The following is a 13,943-nucleotide window of genomic DNA, read 5'->3' as shown; positions in this document are numbered from 1 at the left end:
ATAAATATACAAGGTTACCAAACCTGCATAATCACCTCTAAATATTGTCACTCCAAAATTTATTTATTTAAAGCATCACTATCACCAAAATTGCATTTTACGTAATATAATTCTCATTTGCATCCTGTCAGAATGTTTTGGTTTATTCTTAAAACATTTGTTTTCCTCTGAGCTTTTTTTAAATACCCTCTTGCTGACGTATACCTGTGAAATTAACAAACCTTAACATAAGTGGGCCTGGACTAAGCTCCTCCTATTGTCAAGTTCTTTCTACCACCATTCTTCCATATCATCCTGAATCTGTCACTTCCTTGTTTTTTGTTTCATACGATCTTTTTGTTATGCTCAACCAGTCCATCGTGAGCAAAGCCATCTACTACTGGTGGGTCCTCTTTAGCTCTGGCACTTCAGTGCGCGCAAGTACAGCATTGAGTTCTATGGGATCCTCCATAGATGGTTGCAATGAGCTAACTTCATCACTGGTGACGGCTGGTGGGGTTGACACTTCTAGGTGACGATAGCTCCCACCCAGTGTCTAGAAGTGTCAGGCACTATAGTTTCCGTTGAAGAGGCAAGAAAAAAAAAAACAGCTTCTTTAAACCTCTGGATATACAGAGAAATTAATACATTATAAATAAGTTGGGAGACCAGAATAAAAATAGTGGAAAAACAAAGTAATGTCCAAAAATGTCTGTTTTTATTAAAAAAAAATTTTTTTGATCTATATATATATATTTCTTAAACTGTGACTCCTAGCAACTGAAGATGATTGTAGATTCTTATTGGGAATCTTTCTTTTTAAAAAAAAAAAAAAAAATAATAATAATAATATTTTGTTTGATTCAGAGGCACCTAATTCACTATATTTCATGAAAAGAGAAACTCACACCAACATTTGAACCCATTAAGTGTTTGCGAACAGTAGTCAGTAGATTATGAGTGTCGGTGTTCTATAAATGTTCCCTAATAAATCTTTCAACATGTGCTCCAGTTGCCCCACATATTGCACATTGTAAACACTTCTCGAAAAGCTATTAATGTGTGTACAAATTAGGAAACATGGCTTTTAAGTCAGAAAACTCCCTTCTTAAAGTAGAATAACATGATTTACAAAGATTGTGCAAAAGATGTGCTCCTTGGTACTGTCCTGTGCCTCTGTATCAGCCATCTTGTTGGCCCGTGGCAGGGCTAAAGAAACAGAAGAACCTCCTGGCCAGCGCCCAGAACTTCTTGTCCTGGGCATCTGGCAATAGATATGATGGCTTGAAAGATATTGGGTGGGGGGAGGGGAGAGACTCCCCTGTTCGTGTTGATGCTGTTAAAGCAAATTAACTGATTTTGTCATGACTTTTTATCCACTTCTTGACAGTTGCCCAGAACAGTGAAAAAATTCAAGACAGCCCTTGTGTGTTTGTCCTATCTCCTAGGCAAGTGGACCTGATAAAGAACTCAAGGTATGTTATTTCATTTACCCATAAAAGGTTTGTTAAAGGAATAAGTACCATGGCTTCTACAGAATACTGCAGTGATTGGTACCCTCGTGCCGCACCAATGTTTGACTTCTTACCTTGGTCTGCTGTGCTCTGCTCCCTTTAAAAAGGTTCTAATTTTTTGACCTTGCATTTGGAGGAGGGTGCCAAACAATCCTTTGGACTGTTCCTTTAAAACTTTTAAGTGGTCTTAAAGCACCTCTCCACACCACTAAAGCACTCCCCCCTTCCCCCCACTCCTCCCCCTGGCTGTTAAAACAGTCAGGGAGGTTTGTAGTCTCCTCCTCTCATTAGCTAACAAAAGTAGTAGGCACGCTCTACTTTAACGCACTTGCCTCCTTCTCCCACACAGATCTCAGACCTGCTCCACATACCTAAGCCCAGGCGCGCATGCACGTGGACATCAATTCATAGGCCTCTCAATGGGTATTTCCCAATGAACAGACTGAAAGTCTCTTCCATGGAAAAAAGAGGGGAGGGCTAGCTAAGACTGCCGTTTATAAGAACTGCAGCCTTTGCATACTCTTAAGATCTACCCCAATGAAAACGTGCATTAAAAATGTGTGTATTCGTTAGGGGTATATCTACTAAGCATTGATTTTACCCATGTGGGCAGTAGTGCACCTTTAAGTGTTGCTGGGTGATGTGTAACCTCTAGTTCCTGTCCTTCACCTTGCCAAGTGCAGACACACATTATTGGCTCTTCTGGTTGCATTGCTATAGATTTACAGTTTTCTAGTTTTTATTCATATTGAAGTAGATCATACACACTGAATAACCTGAAACATTACAAAGGTGAGCAGTAAAGTGTCAGTGGTTACCAAAACCTAAAAAATAATGTACAATATGTATTGCAATAATAATGTGAGAAAACGGGGTTGACTTTTGTGGAAAGGCGTCGAATGCAATATTGTTGGTGTGTGTGTATAGTTTTACTATCAGAAGGCACTGGGGAACCTGGAAGAACCTCTGACAGGATGAGATCTTGAAGTTTCAATGAAGATGAATGTGATTAAATTGACATGCCCCCTTCCCACTGAGAGCATCTTGGCCACAAAGACTACTGCATTAATCTGTAGTGTTCTTTAACAGAATAAAAAAGATACAGCACTGATACCTGAACACCTAATTAATTTATTTCCCCAATTTTCGGAATGAAAGCTCGCCTGTAGACCATGGGTGCCCAAAAGATAGATCCCCAGATGTTTTAGAACTACAGCTTCCATAATACTTTGTTATTTAAAAACATTCTAAAGGGGGGCGGAGCCTGACCGCCGGCAGGATCAGACGTGTTTGTGTGAGCTCCCACTCCAAGGGCCTGAAAGTCGGAGCAAACTGGAGGTTTACCGCGACCAGCAGACCACACAGATGTCCACACAGACCCCCAGTAACAGGGGACAGCGGGGATACCGCATAGGACCCTGCCCGGCACCGACAGTAACCCGGCTGGGGCTCGGAGCTCGTTGGGGCTTGAGCTGGGATGGGACGGCCGCTCTCCCGGGTCTCCGGCCGGCGTCTCGCACCTCCCCCCCCCCTCTGGACCGGGGGGGTCATCCCTGTCTGCAGGGGCATTGTCCAGCGTACCGACCTGGGCCCAAACAACCGCCCTGGTGGGCAACATCAACCGGGCGACAACCCACAAGATGGCCGCTGGCCATGTGCGTGAGCTGCCAACAGAGATCGAGCTATCGCTGATACACAAGTGAGAGCCAACAAAGCTGAAGAAAGAGCACCCACTATTGTCCTACCAGCCTATTACAAAGCAATAAAGCTTCTGGAAGGTGCAACTGGGATCAAGCTGCAATTTCATGGAAATGAGGGCAATAGCACCTACCACGAGACACAACGATGCAGAACCCACCTAGACAGCACTGACCACTCAAGGCATCAAGACGGAAAGCGGCTAGGAGGCCTATTGGTTCAAGGACCGGAAAATTTTGGGGACACGCTGATGCTGAACCCCCTGTTATCGCTCATCTGTGGTATAAGGTGACAACTAGTTTAAATGGTCCCTGCTAACACACAACAAGATCATCTCCAGCAATGTAATGACTCTTTGTAATTCTCAGTCCCAGGATTACCTCTCTCTAACGCTTACAGGACTCAGAGATGTTAATAGCTCATTGTCTCGATAATAACACTCGGCAAGCGAACACCATTTCTAATTCACCTAATCTTATGTAGGCCTGACAAGTCCCCTAGCACTGTTTTGTCTATCCTTATCATATGACAAGCATTTAACTCATTGTGGACATCTAGTATCCTGAGTAACATATTAAGATAGCAAGCCCAGATGTATTTGTACTTGCATAAAATCAGACCTATTAACCAATAATGTTCCACAGCCTGCTCTCTTCATGTTATAAAAAATGTGCTGTTTAACTGCCACGTATTGTTAAGCTATTAAAATGCATGTAGCAGCCGTCGTGGCTCTGCACGCTTGTTGTTAATGCATGCACAAATAAAAATAAAGAATTTAAAAAAAAAAACCATTCTAAAGGCATGCAGAGCATCATGGGGGTTGTAGTTTTAAAACCTCTGGGATCTACCTTTTGGGCACCCCTGCTTTAGAGATTTAACTGAAGAGGAACCCACATCCATGCACTTGCTTAAATAAATTCTCAAAATTGGTCACTTCTTCAGATCCTGGAAAAGAAACAAAATCCGCTTAAAAGGGTTTTAAAAAGCAGATAATATCCAAAATACAGCTAAGTGGAACCATTTAAAGCAATGATACATTTTGAGCCCTGACCTAGAATTCTGCAAAAACTTGCTTTACGAAGGGTATGCTGTCCTGTAGAGATTTGAAAAGAAATATCAATTTGGTGAGGAGCAGTTAGAGAACTTCTCTAGTTTGGCTTTTTTTGGCCGAGCGTTTGTAGTTGTCTTAACATGTCTGTACAGTTTCAAGTATAGTGATTAAACCTCATGGTTTGTATATATGGTTTTATCTTTATCTTGGTGGGAAAGCTGTATTTTATGACATAATCATCATAGTGTTTGTGCACGTGTAAAATTGTGCTTCTTTGGTAACATTTGTGACTCTTTGCTCTTTTACCGTTATAATCTTGCCGTTCAGTTTAAATCACATGATTTCTTCTTTTTTCACTTCTAGAGATTTGCACCCTGGCATCAAATCTGTTCAAGTTGTCCTGAGGTAAGACTCCTACAGACCACCACAACTCAAACTCCTTTGTGCTAGGAAGAGGATTTGCCTGACACCACAAAATTTTCATGTGGTTATCTAATGAAACTGAATGTGATATTTACAATATAAAAAGGTTTTATGCTTTTTTTTTTTTTCTCCCCTCTCTCCTACTCCCCCTTTTTGGTAAACGTACACTCCGATTGTAGTACCTATGCTTTGTGTGATAGGTTGGGTAGCCCCTCTGGTCTGACAAACAGCAATGTAGAATGCGGTTTTCTGGCTTTGTGCACCTGTTGTGTCTGGTGTCCACACACACATCATGCTAAAGCCAGAAGCCTTGGACAGGTTGCCCATGGTTGAGTGAGCTAATCAAACAAGATGTCTCTTGTTCCCGTGGGACTACACTTACTGTCCTAGTGCGATTCTAATTGAGCCTGGTCTATGTTAAAATATACATGTAATGTAACTTGCCAACTGGCTCATATGAAATATTATTCTATTCAATGCTTATTTAGCCTCCCAATAGCTTTTTAAAGCAGGTCACATACAAAAAATACTTTGTAAATGCAAATTCCTAAATTTGTTTAAATTACCCATCTCTATGAGAAACATTGGACTTCAGATTAGTACTTTAAGGAACATTACAGATAAAACGGCTTGCCTCCATACAACGGGGAAGGGGGAGTGGTTATGGTGCTTGAGCTCTGCCAGGCACAGTTTACATAGTCCTGCTTCCTGGGTTCATCACCTTACAGCATACACGTGTGTGCTGTAAGTGATCCTCACATTTATATGCATAATATATGCTCTTTTATTTAATTTTTTTGCATCTGTAGCTTTAAAGTTCCTGCTTTTGGTGCCAATCCCCAGACTTTACATAATCAGGCTTGAGCTTTGACCACACTAGGAAGTGGAGTCTTAAATGTTGAAACTTTTGAGGAAGACTATGGAGCTATCGCTGCATAGTTTAAAGTGTGAATGGTACAGCGGTTTAATTTCCAATATCTACAAATAGAATTAGACAGTCATGGAGCCAACAGTGCTGAGAAAACACAATCTGCAAATCGCAAACTCTTTGCTTGCCAGTCCTACACACTATACAAATTTCACAGCTGTCTTTGCACAGTAGCAATGGTTTGCTCTGAGACATTGTGGGTTAATGACAAATGGACATAAGCCATGCATTGTATATGTAGGGACTAAACTGAAAAATCTCCTAAGAAAACTAGCCTAAAATTAATGAAAATAATTTTCTTTCTTGCCTGGCATGGGGGTTTTGGTGTTTGAGTACAAAAGTGTATTTATTTGGTGTGAGTGAGTCTGTGGATGCATTTGAGTGCACACATCTTTATTCTAGGACAGGCATAGGCAACCTTCGGCACTGCAGATGTTTTGGACTACACCTCCCATGATGCTTTGCTAGTATAATGGGGGATGTAGTTCACAACATCTGGAGTGCCGAAGGTTGCCTATCCCTGTATCTAGGATGCCAACTGCAAAGAGATGTAGTACCACAGGAACTAAACAATATAACCACTACAACGCCCATGATTCTTTGAATGAAATGGATTGCCAGGGAATCATGTGAGTTGTAGTTCAAAACATCTTCTGGGACAGGTTGTGCAGGGCTACGTAAGCATTCAGAAAGTCAGATAGTCTGTACATTCTTAAAATCCAGATATTCTCCAAAACCTACATTGGCTGTTGGATCACCACTGTGAGAGATCTGTACTCATGAGCCTCCAACAGAGTGAAGATCTTCTGGAGCTTCTGGGTGTTACGGCACGGGTGCATAACTCATTATTGCACTATGGAATATTGTACTTTAATGTAATTTGTGTAGTGCATAGGTAATCTGCTTGTCTGGTAGAGATTAAATATTGTCAATGTCAAAAGGGGTTAATTTTATTGTATGGAAGGTTTATAGCCTTAATTCCTTTTGAAGCTGGGACCCCCACATAGATCAAATGACAGAAGGAATGTGAAAGCTGCAAGGTGTGAGATTCTACACCAGAAAAGCCTGAAGGTCTGGCTTCAGGCATATGGCATGTACCTCTTAACTGATGAGTCAATCTTTTTGATATGTTAATGGCCATTAGCCTTGTTCAGTATCGTATCCAAAAGGAAATAATATTAATCCACAGAATAATAATTAAGCCTAATTTTTGTTAATTTTGGAATGTAACCAGCGCCATCTTCTAAACAAGCCCAAAAATGATTGGCATAACTTAACCATAGGGGAACGAATTGTGATGTCCGCCATATTGGGTTGCAAGTAAGGTGTGTGTGTGTGACCTATGTATAGAATGGAAAATAACAAATTCGTAGATGCAATTATTTCTGTGGCAGGTACATAAGAGAAGATAGAACCAAATATTTCCATTTGGATTGTTTTACGTCTGGAACACAAGGGTGTGGTCACTCTATCTCTATAGATACACCTTAACTCCACCTCTAGACCAGGCTATTAATACACAGGGTATATATCCAATGATACTGAAATGTCTATGTACTTGCTTGGGGACAAAATCTAATTTTGAGTAAATCACCATCTTCCTTGCTGAAGACCCCCCTGGGCAGAAGTTTTACTTTTAAAACCTGAGTAAGTGTTTAGGACTTGTTACTTTATCCCTTTTGTTTTTATGTTGGTGTAAACAATTCGTTTTTAATCTAATATTTTTTTTTGTGTGTGCACTGTGACTATTTTTTTGCTTATAATAAATATTCCTTTAGAAAGTTCTGCCTTTGTCTGGTTAAGAATCACGTTGCCTGGAGAGACTAGTATTTTAGCATTCTTTAAATATTGTGCTAAGTTGTATTTGGTGTGTTTTTATTATTGATTTACCCGGGGGACCAAGGCAACCCATTTATGAATTGTCTTGGTGGCAGCGTTAAGAGTAATGGTTATATGTTTAAGGGTGGGGGGTGTTAACGGTGATTTTGTCATTCTTTTCGGTCAAATGCAGACAAATAGTGAACTTTAACCGTTTCACCACCACAACTAAGTCACACACACACACTCTTGAAGTACCCCTAAAAGTATTTTATAATCCCAGTAATGCATTTATAGGTCTTCTGTTTATTTAAAATTTGTTTTCTCTACCTTCTTATCTGGACATTTTCCACTTAAGCTGTTTCTTCAGTAATCGTAGACTTTGCTGAAAACACTAGTTTCAGATTATTTGAAATCTTTCTTTTTAGTCTTTGCTCCGCTTTTCGGTTTTTCTTATGTGTATCTTTTAAAGAATGCCTTTTTTTTCTCCTCTTGTTAATCCCTTTTCCTTACTGCCTACCTAGGTTGTTTGCATTCGTGTAATACAGTTTTTAAATGGTTTTAAGTTGTATTTCTACATTTAAAATAAAAAAATGTAAAATCTAATTGAAATTGCGTGAATAACACAAATGTATCCAGGACATTTTCTGGGTGCCAACACATTTTGTTTGTCTGATTATTTTGACTTTCTTCTTTAGGATCTGTTACTCTGACGTAAGCTGCCCACAAGAGGATCAGTACCCTCCCAACATTGCAGTGAAGGTCAACCACAACTACTGCTCAGTGCCAGTGAGTGAAGACCACTTTACCCATATCTTTTATTGTTCTAACATTTTCAGTTAATGGTTTAGTTATTTCAAGTTTTCATCTAGTATAGAATATCAAAAGCAAAGTACAAAACAAGCTACAAAGTTTAAAATGAACCCCTTATTGATAGACTTTGTACCCTGAACATCACTACGGCGAAAACAGTTACTGCCAACACGCAGCTTATGATGGCCCCTTAAATGCCAACCAAATGTCAAGTTTCTGCTGTCAAGGCATCATGTTGCTAATCTATGTATCACTTCCTTCTTATTTTCATTTTATCACCACTAAATCTTTAAACATACCTACTATTTTGTTTTTTTTTAATTCTTTATTTGTCATGACATAGCAAAACAGATTGACAGAGAATACAGTGTCACATAGTATTGGTTTACAGCTTGAACAAGGTGTAACAGGGTTGCAATGCATCAATCGCCTGGCTAGTTATTGGGTTACCCCTGTCTCCCAGCATCCCCGTTCACTCTCGCATACGTTACGGCTCTCTGTGGGTAATCTGGTGTGCCTGATCCTAAAGCGTATCTGCCCTCCCATTGTCGGAGTGAGTTACTGTCTAAAGTTTTTCCAGGCCATGGGATGCTCCCTGTGGAGCGGCTGTTTGGGCTGCTGTCGTCTATCCCTAGATAAAATGTGCCTCTTGTGACTGTTCCCATGTATGCGGCATGTTGGTCATTTATTTTTTATTTTGTGACAAAAGTCAGAAGAACTATAAAGAAGGAAAAAGCGAGAGAGAAGATCAAGAGGGGGGAGAGGGGGGGGGGGGGGCGTCCGGGCCGTCATCAGGATCTGACTATGCGTCAGTGTCCCAGGGTGAAGCTTTCCCAGGGTTCCCAAATTTTTTGAAAGGATCTGGAAGTGCCCCTGAATCGAGCTGTAAGATCATCCATCAAGTGGACCTCTTTTACTCTGTTAATAACCCCCACCATGGGAGGTGTGCCTGGTTTAAGCCAGTCGGAGGCTACCGCCCGCCTGGCCGCTAGAGTTATCTTGTGGAGTAGCTTTTGCTCGTGCCTAGTCCAGCCCTCTAGTGTCCTACTTAAGAGGAAGAGCCATGGGTCGAGATCTGGGGGTCTGCCGAAAACCTGCGCCAGTAGCGCCTGTATTTGTTTCCAGAAAATGACCATCAGTGGGCATTCCCACCACATGTGGACATACGTCCCTCTCTGGCCACATCCCCTCCAGCACACGTCCGTGGGGGTCTTGTGCATTTGGTATAGTTTAACTGGCGTGGTATACCAGCGCAACATTGTTTTGATAGATTGTTCTTGAAGGGAAACACATACTGACGAGGTGTGGTTCGCCTCCCAGATCTCTTGCCACTCTATGCCTTCCAGCGTGTCACCTAGGTCCCTCTCCCATTGATCCGTATAGGCTAGTTTGCCCCAGTCCCTTGCTTCCGAACAGAGGTGAGCGTACATGCGCGCTATCATGCCTCTGGGTATAAGCTCTTGGAGGCAAATGCGTTCATAAAACGACATCTGTTTCCGCGCTGCCATCTTTATGTGCGTCTGGTTCGCGAAGTCCCTGATTTGTAAATATCTAAAAAAATCAGCGGGAGTGAGATGGCCCTGCTGTCGTAGGGCCTCGAAGGGGACGACCTCTGTTCCCTCGTATAAGTGACATATGCGTTGTAAGCCTATGCCTTCGAGGTTTTTAAAGTCTCTCGCCGACATCCCTGGGACGAAGGCTTTATTGCGTAAGTATGGCATAAGCGGGGAAGGGTCTGATGTCAGCTGATATTTAAGCTTGGAGGTGTCCCATATTTGAAGGGAGTTAATGATTGATGGGCATGTGGCCCTGATCTCTGGTCTAAATTCCTTTGGGACCCACATGAGAAGCTGTGGGATATCCGCGCCCGTCATCAGGGACTCTATGTCCGCCCATTTGCGCTCCCCTGGTGGGGAGTGCCACATCGCCACCTGTGATAATTGTGCCGCCATGTAATAGAAGTATATGTGAGGGAGGCCCAGACCCCCCCTCGAGCGCGGCCTATATAATATAAACCTGGATATTCTAGGTCGTTTGTTCTGCCATATAAAAGCTCCGATCGCCCTCTGCAGGGGCTGTAGGGAGGCCCTGGTAACGCGTATAGGGAGCGCCTGGAATAGAAATAAGATTCTGGGCAGGATGTTCATTTTAACGGCGTGTATGCGCCCTATCCATGAAATTGGCCTGTCTACCCACGCTTCCATCTCCCTCACCAGCTGTTTTAGCAGTGGCGTATAATTACGGTCATAAAGGTGGTCTGGTTTGGCTGTTAGGCGGATGCCCAAATATTTGAGTGCCTGTTGCTCTATATTTATATGGTAAGTATCCCGTATCCTAGCTGTGGTTTCTGACGGTACCCCTATGGGGAGGGCGCCCGATTTTGCCATATTCACCTTATATCCGGAAATGGCCCCGTAAGTGCCCAGCAGCCCTTGTAGGGCCCTCATGGATCGCACCGGGTCGGTCACAGTCAAGAGCACATCATCCGCGTAGGCCGAGACAAGGAACTCCCGTCCCCCCACCCCCACACCCGTGACATCTGGATGCCTCCGGAGTGCCTGCAGCAAGGGCTCCAGCGATAGCACGAACAATAGGGGGGAGAGGGGGCAGCCCTGCCTCGTACCGTTAGACAGTTGGAACGGTCGGAGAGGGGCCCCCGAGATTTGCACCTGTGCCCTGACGTTAGTATACAGTGCTGTTAGTAAGGTCATGAACTGGTCTGGGAAGCCTAGGTGGGTTAGCAGAGTGAACAGGTACGGCCACATCACCCGATCAAAAGCCTTTTCTGCATCAAGTGACACGAAAAGCGTTGGGGTTTTCGTGGCCGCCTGCCTCCATATTAAGTCGATATTCCTGCGAGTGTTTTCAAATAGCTGTCTGTTTGGTATAAAGCCGACCTGGTCGGCGTCTACCAGGGACGCAAGGAAAGGGTTCAGGCGCTCTGCCTGAATTTTCGCTAGGATCTTCATGTCATGGTTTATAAGCGAAATAGGCCTATAACTCTCCGGGGCCAAAGGGTCTTTATCTGGTTTTGGCAGTAATACGATGGTGGCGAGGGACATGTCCGGGTTGGGAGCACCGCCAGTTTGGAAACTCTGGAATACTGTTGCTAGGTGAGGGACTAATTCCTCTCGGAATGTTTTGTAATAACTTCCGTCGAACCCGTCGGGTCCTGGGGCTTTATTACCTTTCAGTAGCGTTATTGCACGGTCTATTTCGTCCGGTGCGATCTCAGCCGCCAAGGCGTCCACCGCCTCTTGAGACAGCCTAGGGAGGCCGAGGTCCCGGACAAATCGTAGGGTTGGTTCGTCCGTCTGCGACAGTCGTGGGTTTGCAGTTGGGGAGTGGTTATAAAGGGATTTGTAATAGTCCGTGAATACTTCCGCGATATCTCTAGGTAGTGTTTTGACCGTCTTATCCGTATGTCTGATGGAAGCTATGTGGCCTCGTTTCGCCCTGGGTCTGAGGACACGTGCCAGTAAGGTGTCCATTTTATTTGCCCGTTCGTAAAAGTTTCGCTTGGTCCAAGTCATGGCCCTCACCGCATCATCCACTAGCAAGGTCCGTATGGCATGGCGAGTTGCCTCAACCCGTCCATACGTGTCCCCGCTTGGCCGGTCTTTATGTTTTTGTTCTAATGCCCGCAAGTCTGACAAGAGTCCCTGTAGTTTTTGGGTTTTCACTTTCTTTTTAACAGTCGCTATCTTAATGAGAGATCCACGTATTACCGTTTTGTGGGCTGCCCACAGGATTTCCGGGCGCATGTTCGGTGTGTCATTGGAGTCGAAAAACTCCAGAATATCCGTACGGATCTGCTCGACAGTCTCCGAATCCCTTAAGAGGGATGAGTTTAGCTTCCACGACCATGGAGGGGTAACGCACAAGTTCCCCAGTGTAACGTGGACGTCCGCGTGGTCCGACCACGAGATGGATCCTATCTCTGACCCTGTTACCCGTGCTAGCGAGCGCCCATTGACCAAGAACATGTCGATTCTAGAATAAGTACCGTGAGGTGTCGAGTAAAACGTGAAGTCCCTCGTGCTTGGATGATGTGCTCTCCAGATATCCACCAACCCGGTGTCCACAATAAATTTGTGTAGCTGCCTGTCCTGTCCCCCCCTTCCACCGGTCCCCGGGTCCCCCCTATGTGCGCTTCTATCTATCGCCGGATTCGGCGCTGCGTTCAGGTCACCACCCAAGATGGTGAGCCCGTTGTTTAGGGTGCTGAGTTTGGCTGTTAGGTCGTCCCAGAAACCCTGGTCCGGGTGAGTGGGGGCATAAACATTAATGAGATGAACCTTGTGCGAGAGGAGTGTGCCAGAAACTATTATGTACCTCCCGTTCGGGTCCGCCGTGGTGGAGTCAATTTTGAAGGGGCAGCTGTTGCGGATTAATATCGCCACCCCGTTATGCTTTGTGTGTTTGCGTGCTTCATATGATACCTGAAATGTGTGATCCTTCAGTTGAAATTTTGCCTGTCTCGGCAAATGCGTTTCTTGTATAAACGCGATGTCGGACTTCATTCTCTTCAGTTCCCTGAAGAGAAGCCGCCTCTTGGTCGGCGTGTTAAGCCCCTTTACATTTAAGGATGATATCTTCAGAGCCATCCTAAGAGGTTGGAAGTTTCGTGCGTTCGCGCGGCCGCCCCAGTCCCCCTCCACAGGGTGAGAGAGGAATAGACAACAGGGTTAGGGTAAGAGAAGAGGTAAAGAACAGAAGAGAAAATAAACAAAGGAACAATAAAGAACTGCAGCCTCGCACACGCGGTGCTTGGCTGACTTCGTCTGGACTTATCCGTCGCCAGACTGGTGTGGGGTTCACATCTCCCCATCTCGTCCGCGCACCGCGCTCGAAGAGATGTGGATGCATGAGCCGCAGACCATGTAGCGCTATCTTGCTATTAGTTAATTTTGCATATGTGCGCCTTGTGTTCTACTCCTTTTTGTAACGTGTCATCGGTAACCGGTTTGTACATAGGTTTCAGGTAGCAGGTATACCACTTAGCAGGGCTAGTAGGAAGTTGTGCAGCTCCCCAAGAGTTGTGTGTGTGTGTGTGATGCCGCTCATCCCCCTGTCCTCAATTACCCCCCGCTGCGAAGTGGGCTCTCGAGCCCCCTCAGGGTCCCCCCCCCCCCCCCCGGTGCCCCCCGCACATCTCCCTTCTCTGGGACTACACCGGTCCGCTGCCCCCCCTAACCTTCCTCATGGGGCCCCTCACCTCCCCCTTGCTACTCATACAAAGCTTATGCTTATACTTAAACAATATATAAAAGAAATATACACCCATGGCCAAATTATTGTTTATACATTCAGATATAATGCGTTCAATAGATTCTGTCTTGCAGGTAATGGCCTCACTATCTATGTTGACCCTACGGTACTTGCTGTCCAGGATCACATTTATAACATTTATGTTGACCATTTATTTCATGAGTAGCCAGTCGGGCATTCTTAATCATCATGCTTAGTCGGATTTTATAAGGTCCAGCCTGTTCAGAATCCTTGGTGCTCCAAGGTTTGGACAATAGCGTGCGGGGTCTGTACCTTGTACTCTGTACAGGAGACCCGCCGCTACATGCCTCAATAGCAGGTTGTCCCCCAGTTGCCTCCCCCCCCCCTCCCTCCCACTGACATCTATGGGGCGGCCGAGATGCGCACCCCCCCCCGTGGATCCCCGGCTTGTGCACTAATTCCCATTTCCCCCCCGTCCCCCTCCCTC

General features: G+C 44.5%; 1 protein-coding gene across 1 annotated transcript in view; it reads left to right on the top strand.

The window, feature by feature from the left end:
• Window positions 1-13,943, top strand: part of PIAS4 (protein inhibitor of activated STAT 4) — a 43,741-nt gene that overhangs the window by 12,949 nt on the left and 16,849 nt on the right. Inside the window, exons 3-5 of the mRNA XM_063455941.1 lie at window positions 1,370-1,454; window positions 4,606-4,647; window positions 8,110-8,200. Of these exons, the coding sequence (XP_063312011.1) occupies window positions 1,370-1,454; window positions 4,606-4,647; window positions 8,110-8,200 (218 nt within the window). The remainder of the gene's footprint in view (window positions 1-1,369; window positions 1,455-4,605; window positions 4,648-8,109; window positions 8,201-13,943) is intronic.

The sequence above is a fragment of the Pelobates fuscus genome, chromosome 5 (genome assembly GCF_036172605.1).
Source record: "Pelobates fuscus isolate aPelFus1 chromosome 5, aPelFus1.pri, whole genome shotgun sequence".
Taxonomy (NCBI): Eukaryota; Metazoa; Chordata; class Amphibia; order Anura; family Pelobatidae; genus Pelobates; species Pelobates fuscus.
This window is presented reverse-complemented; position numbering and strand designations above follow the sequence as displayed.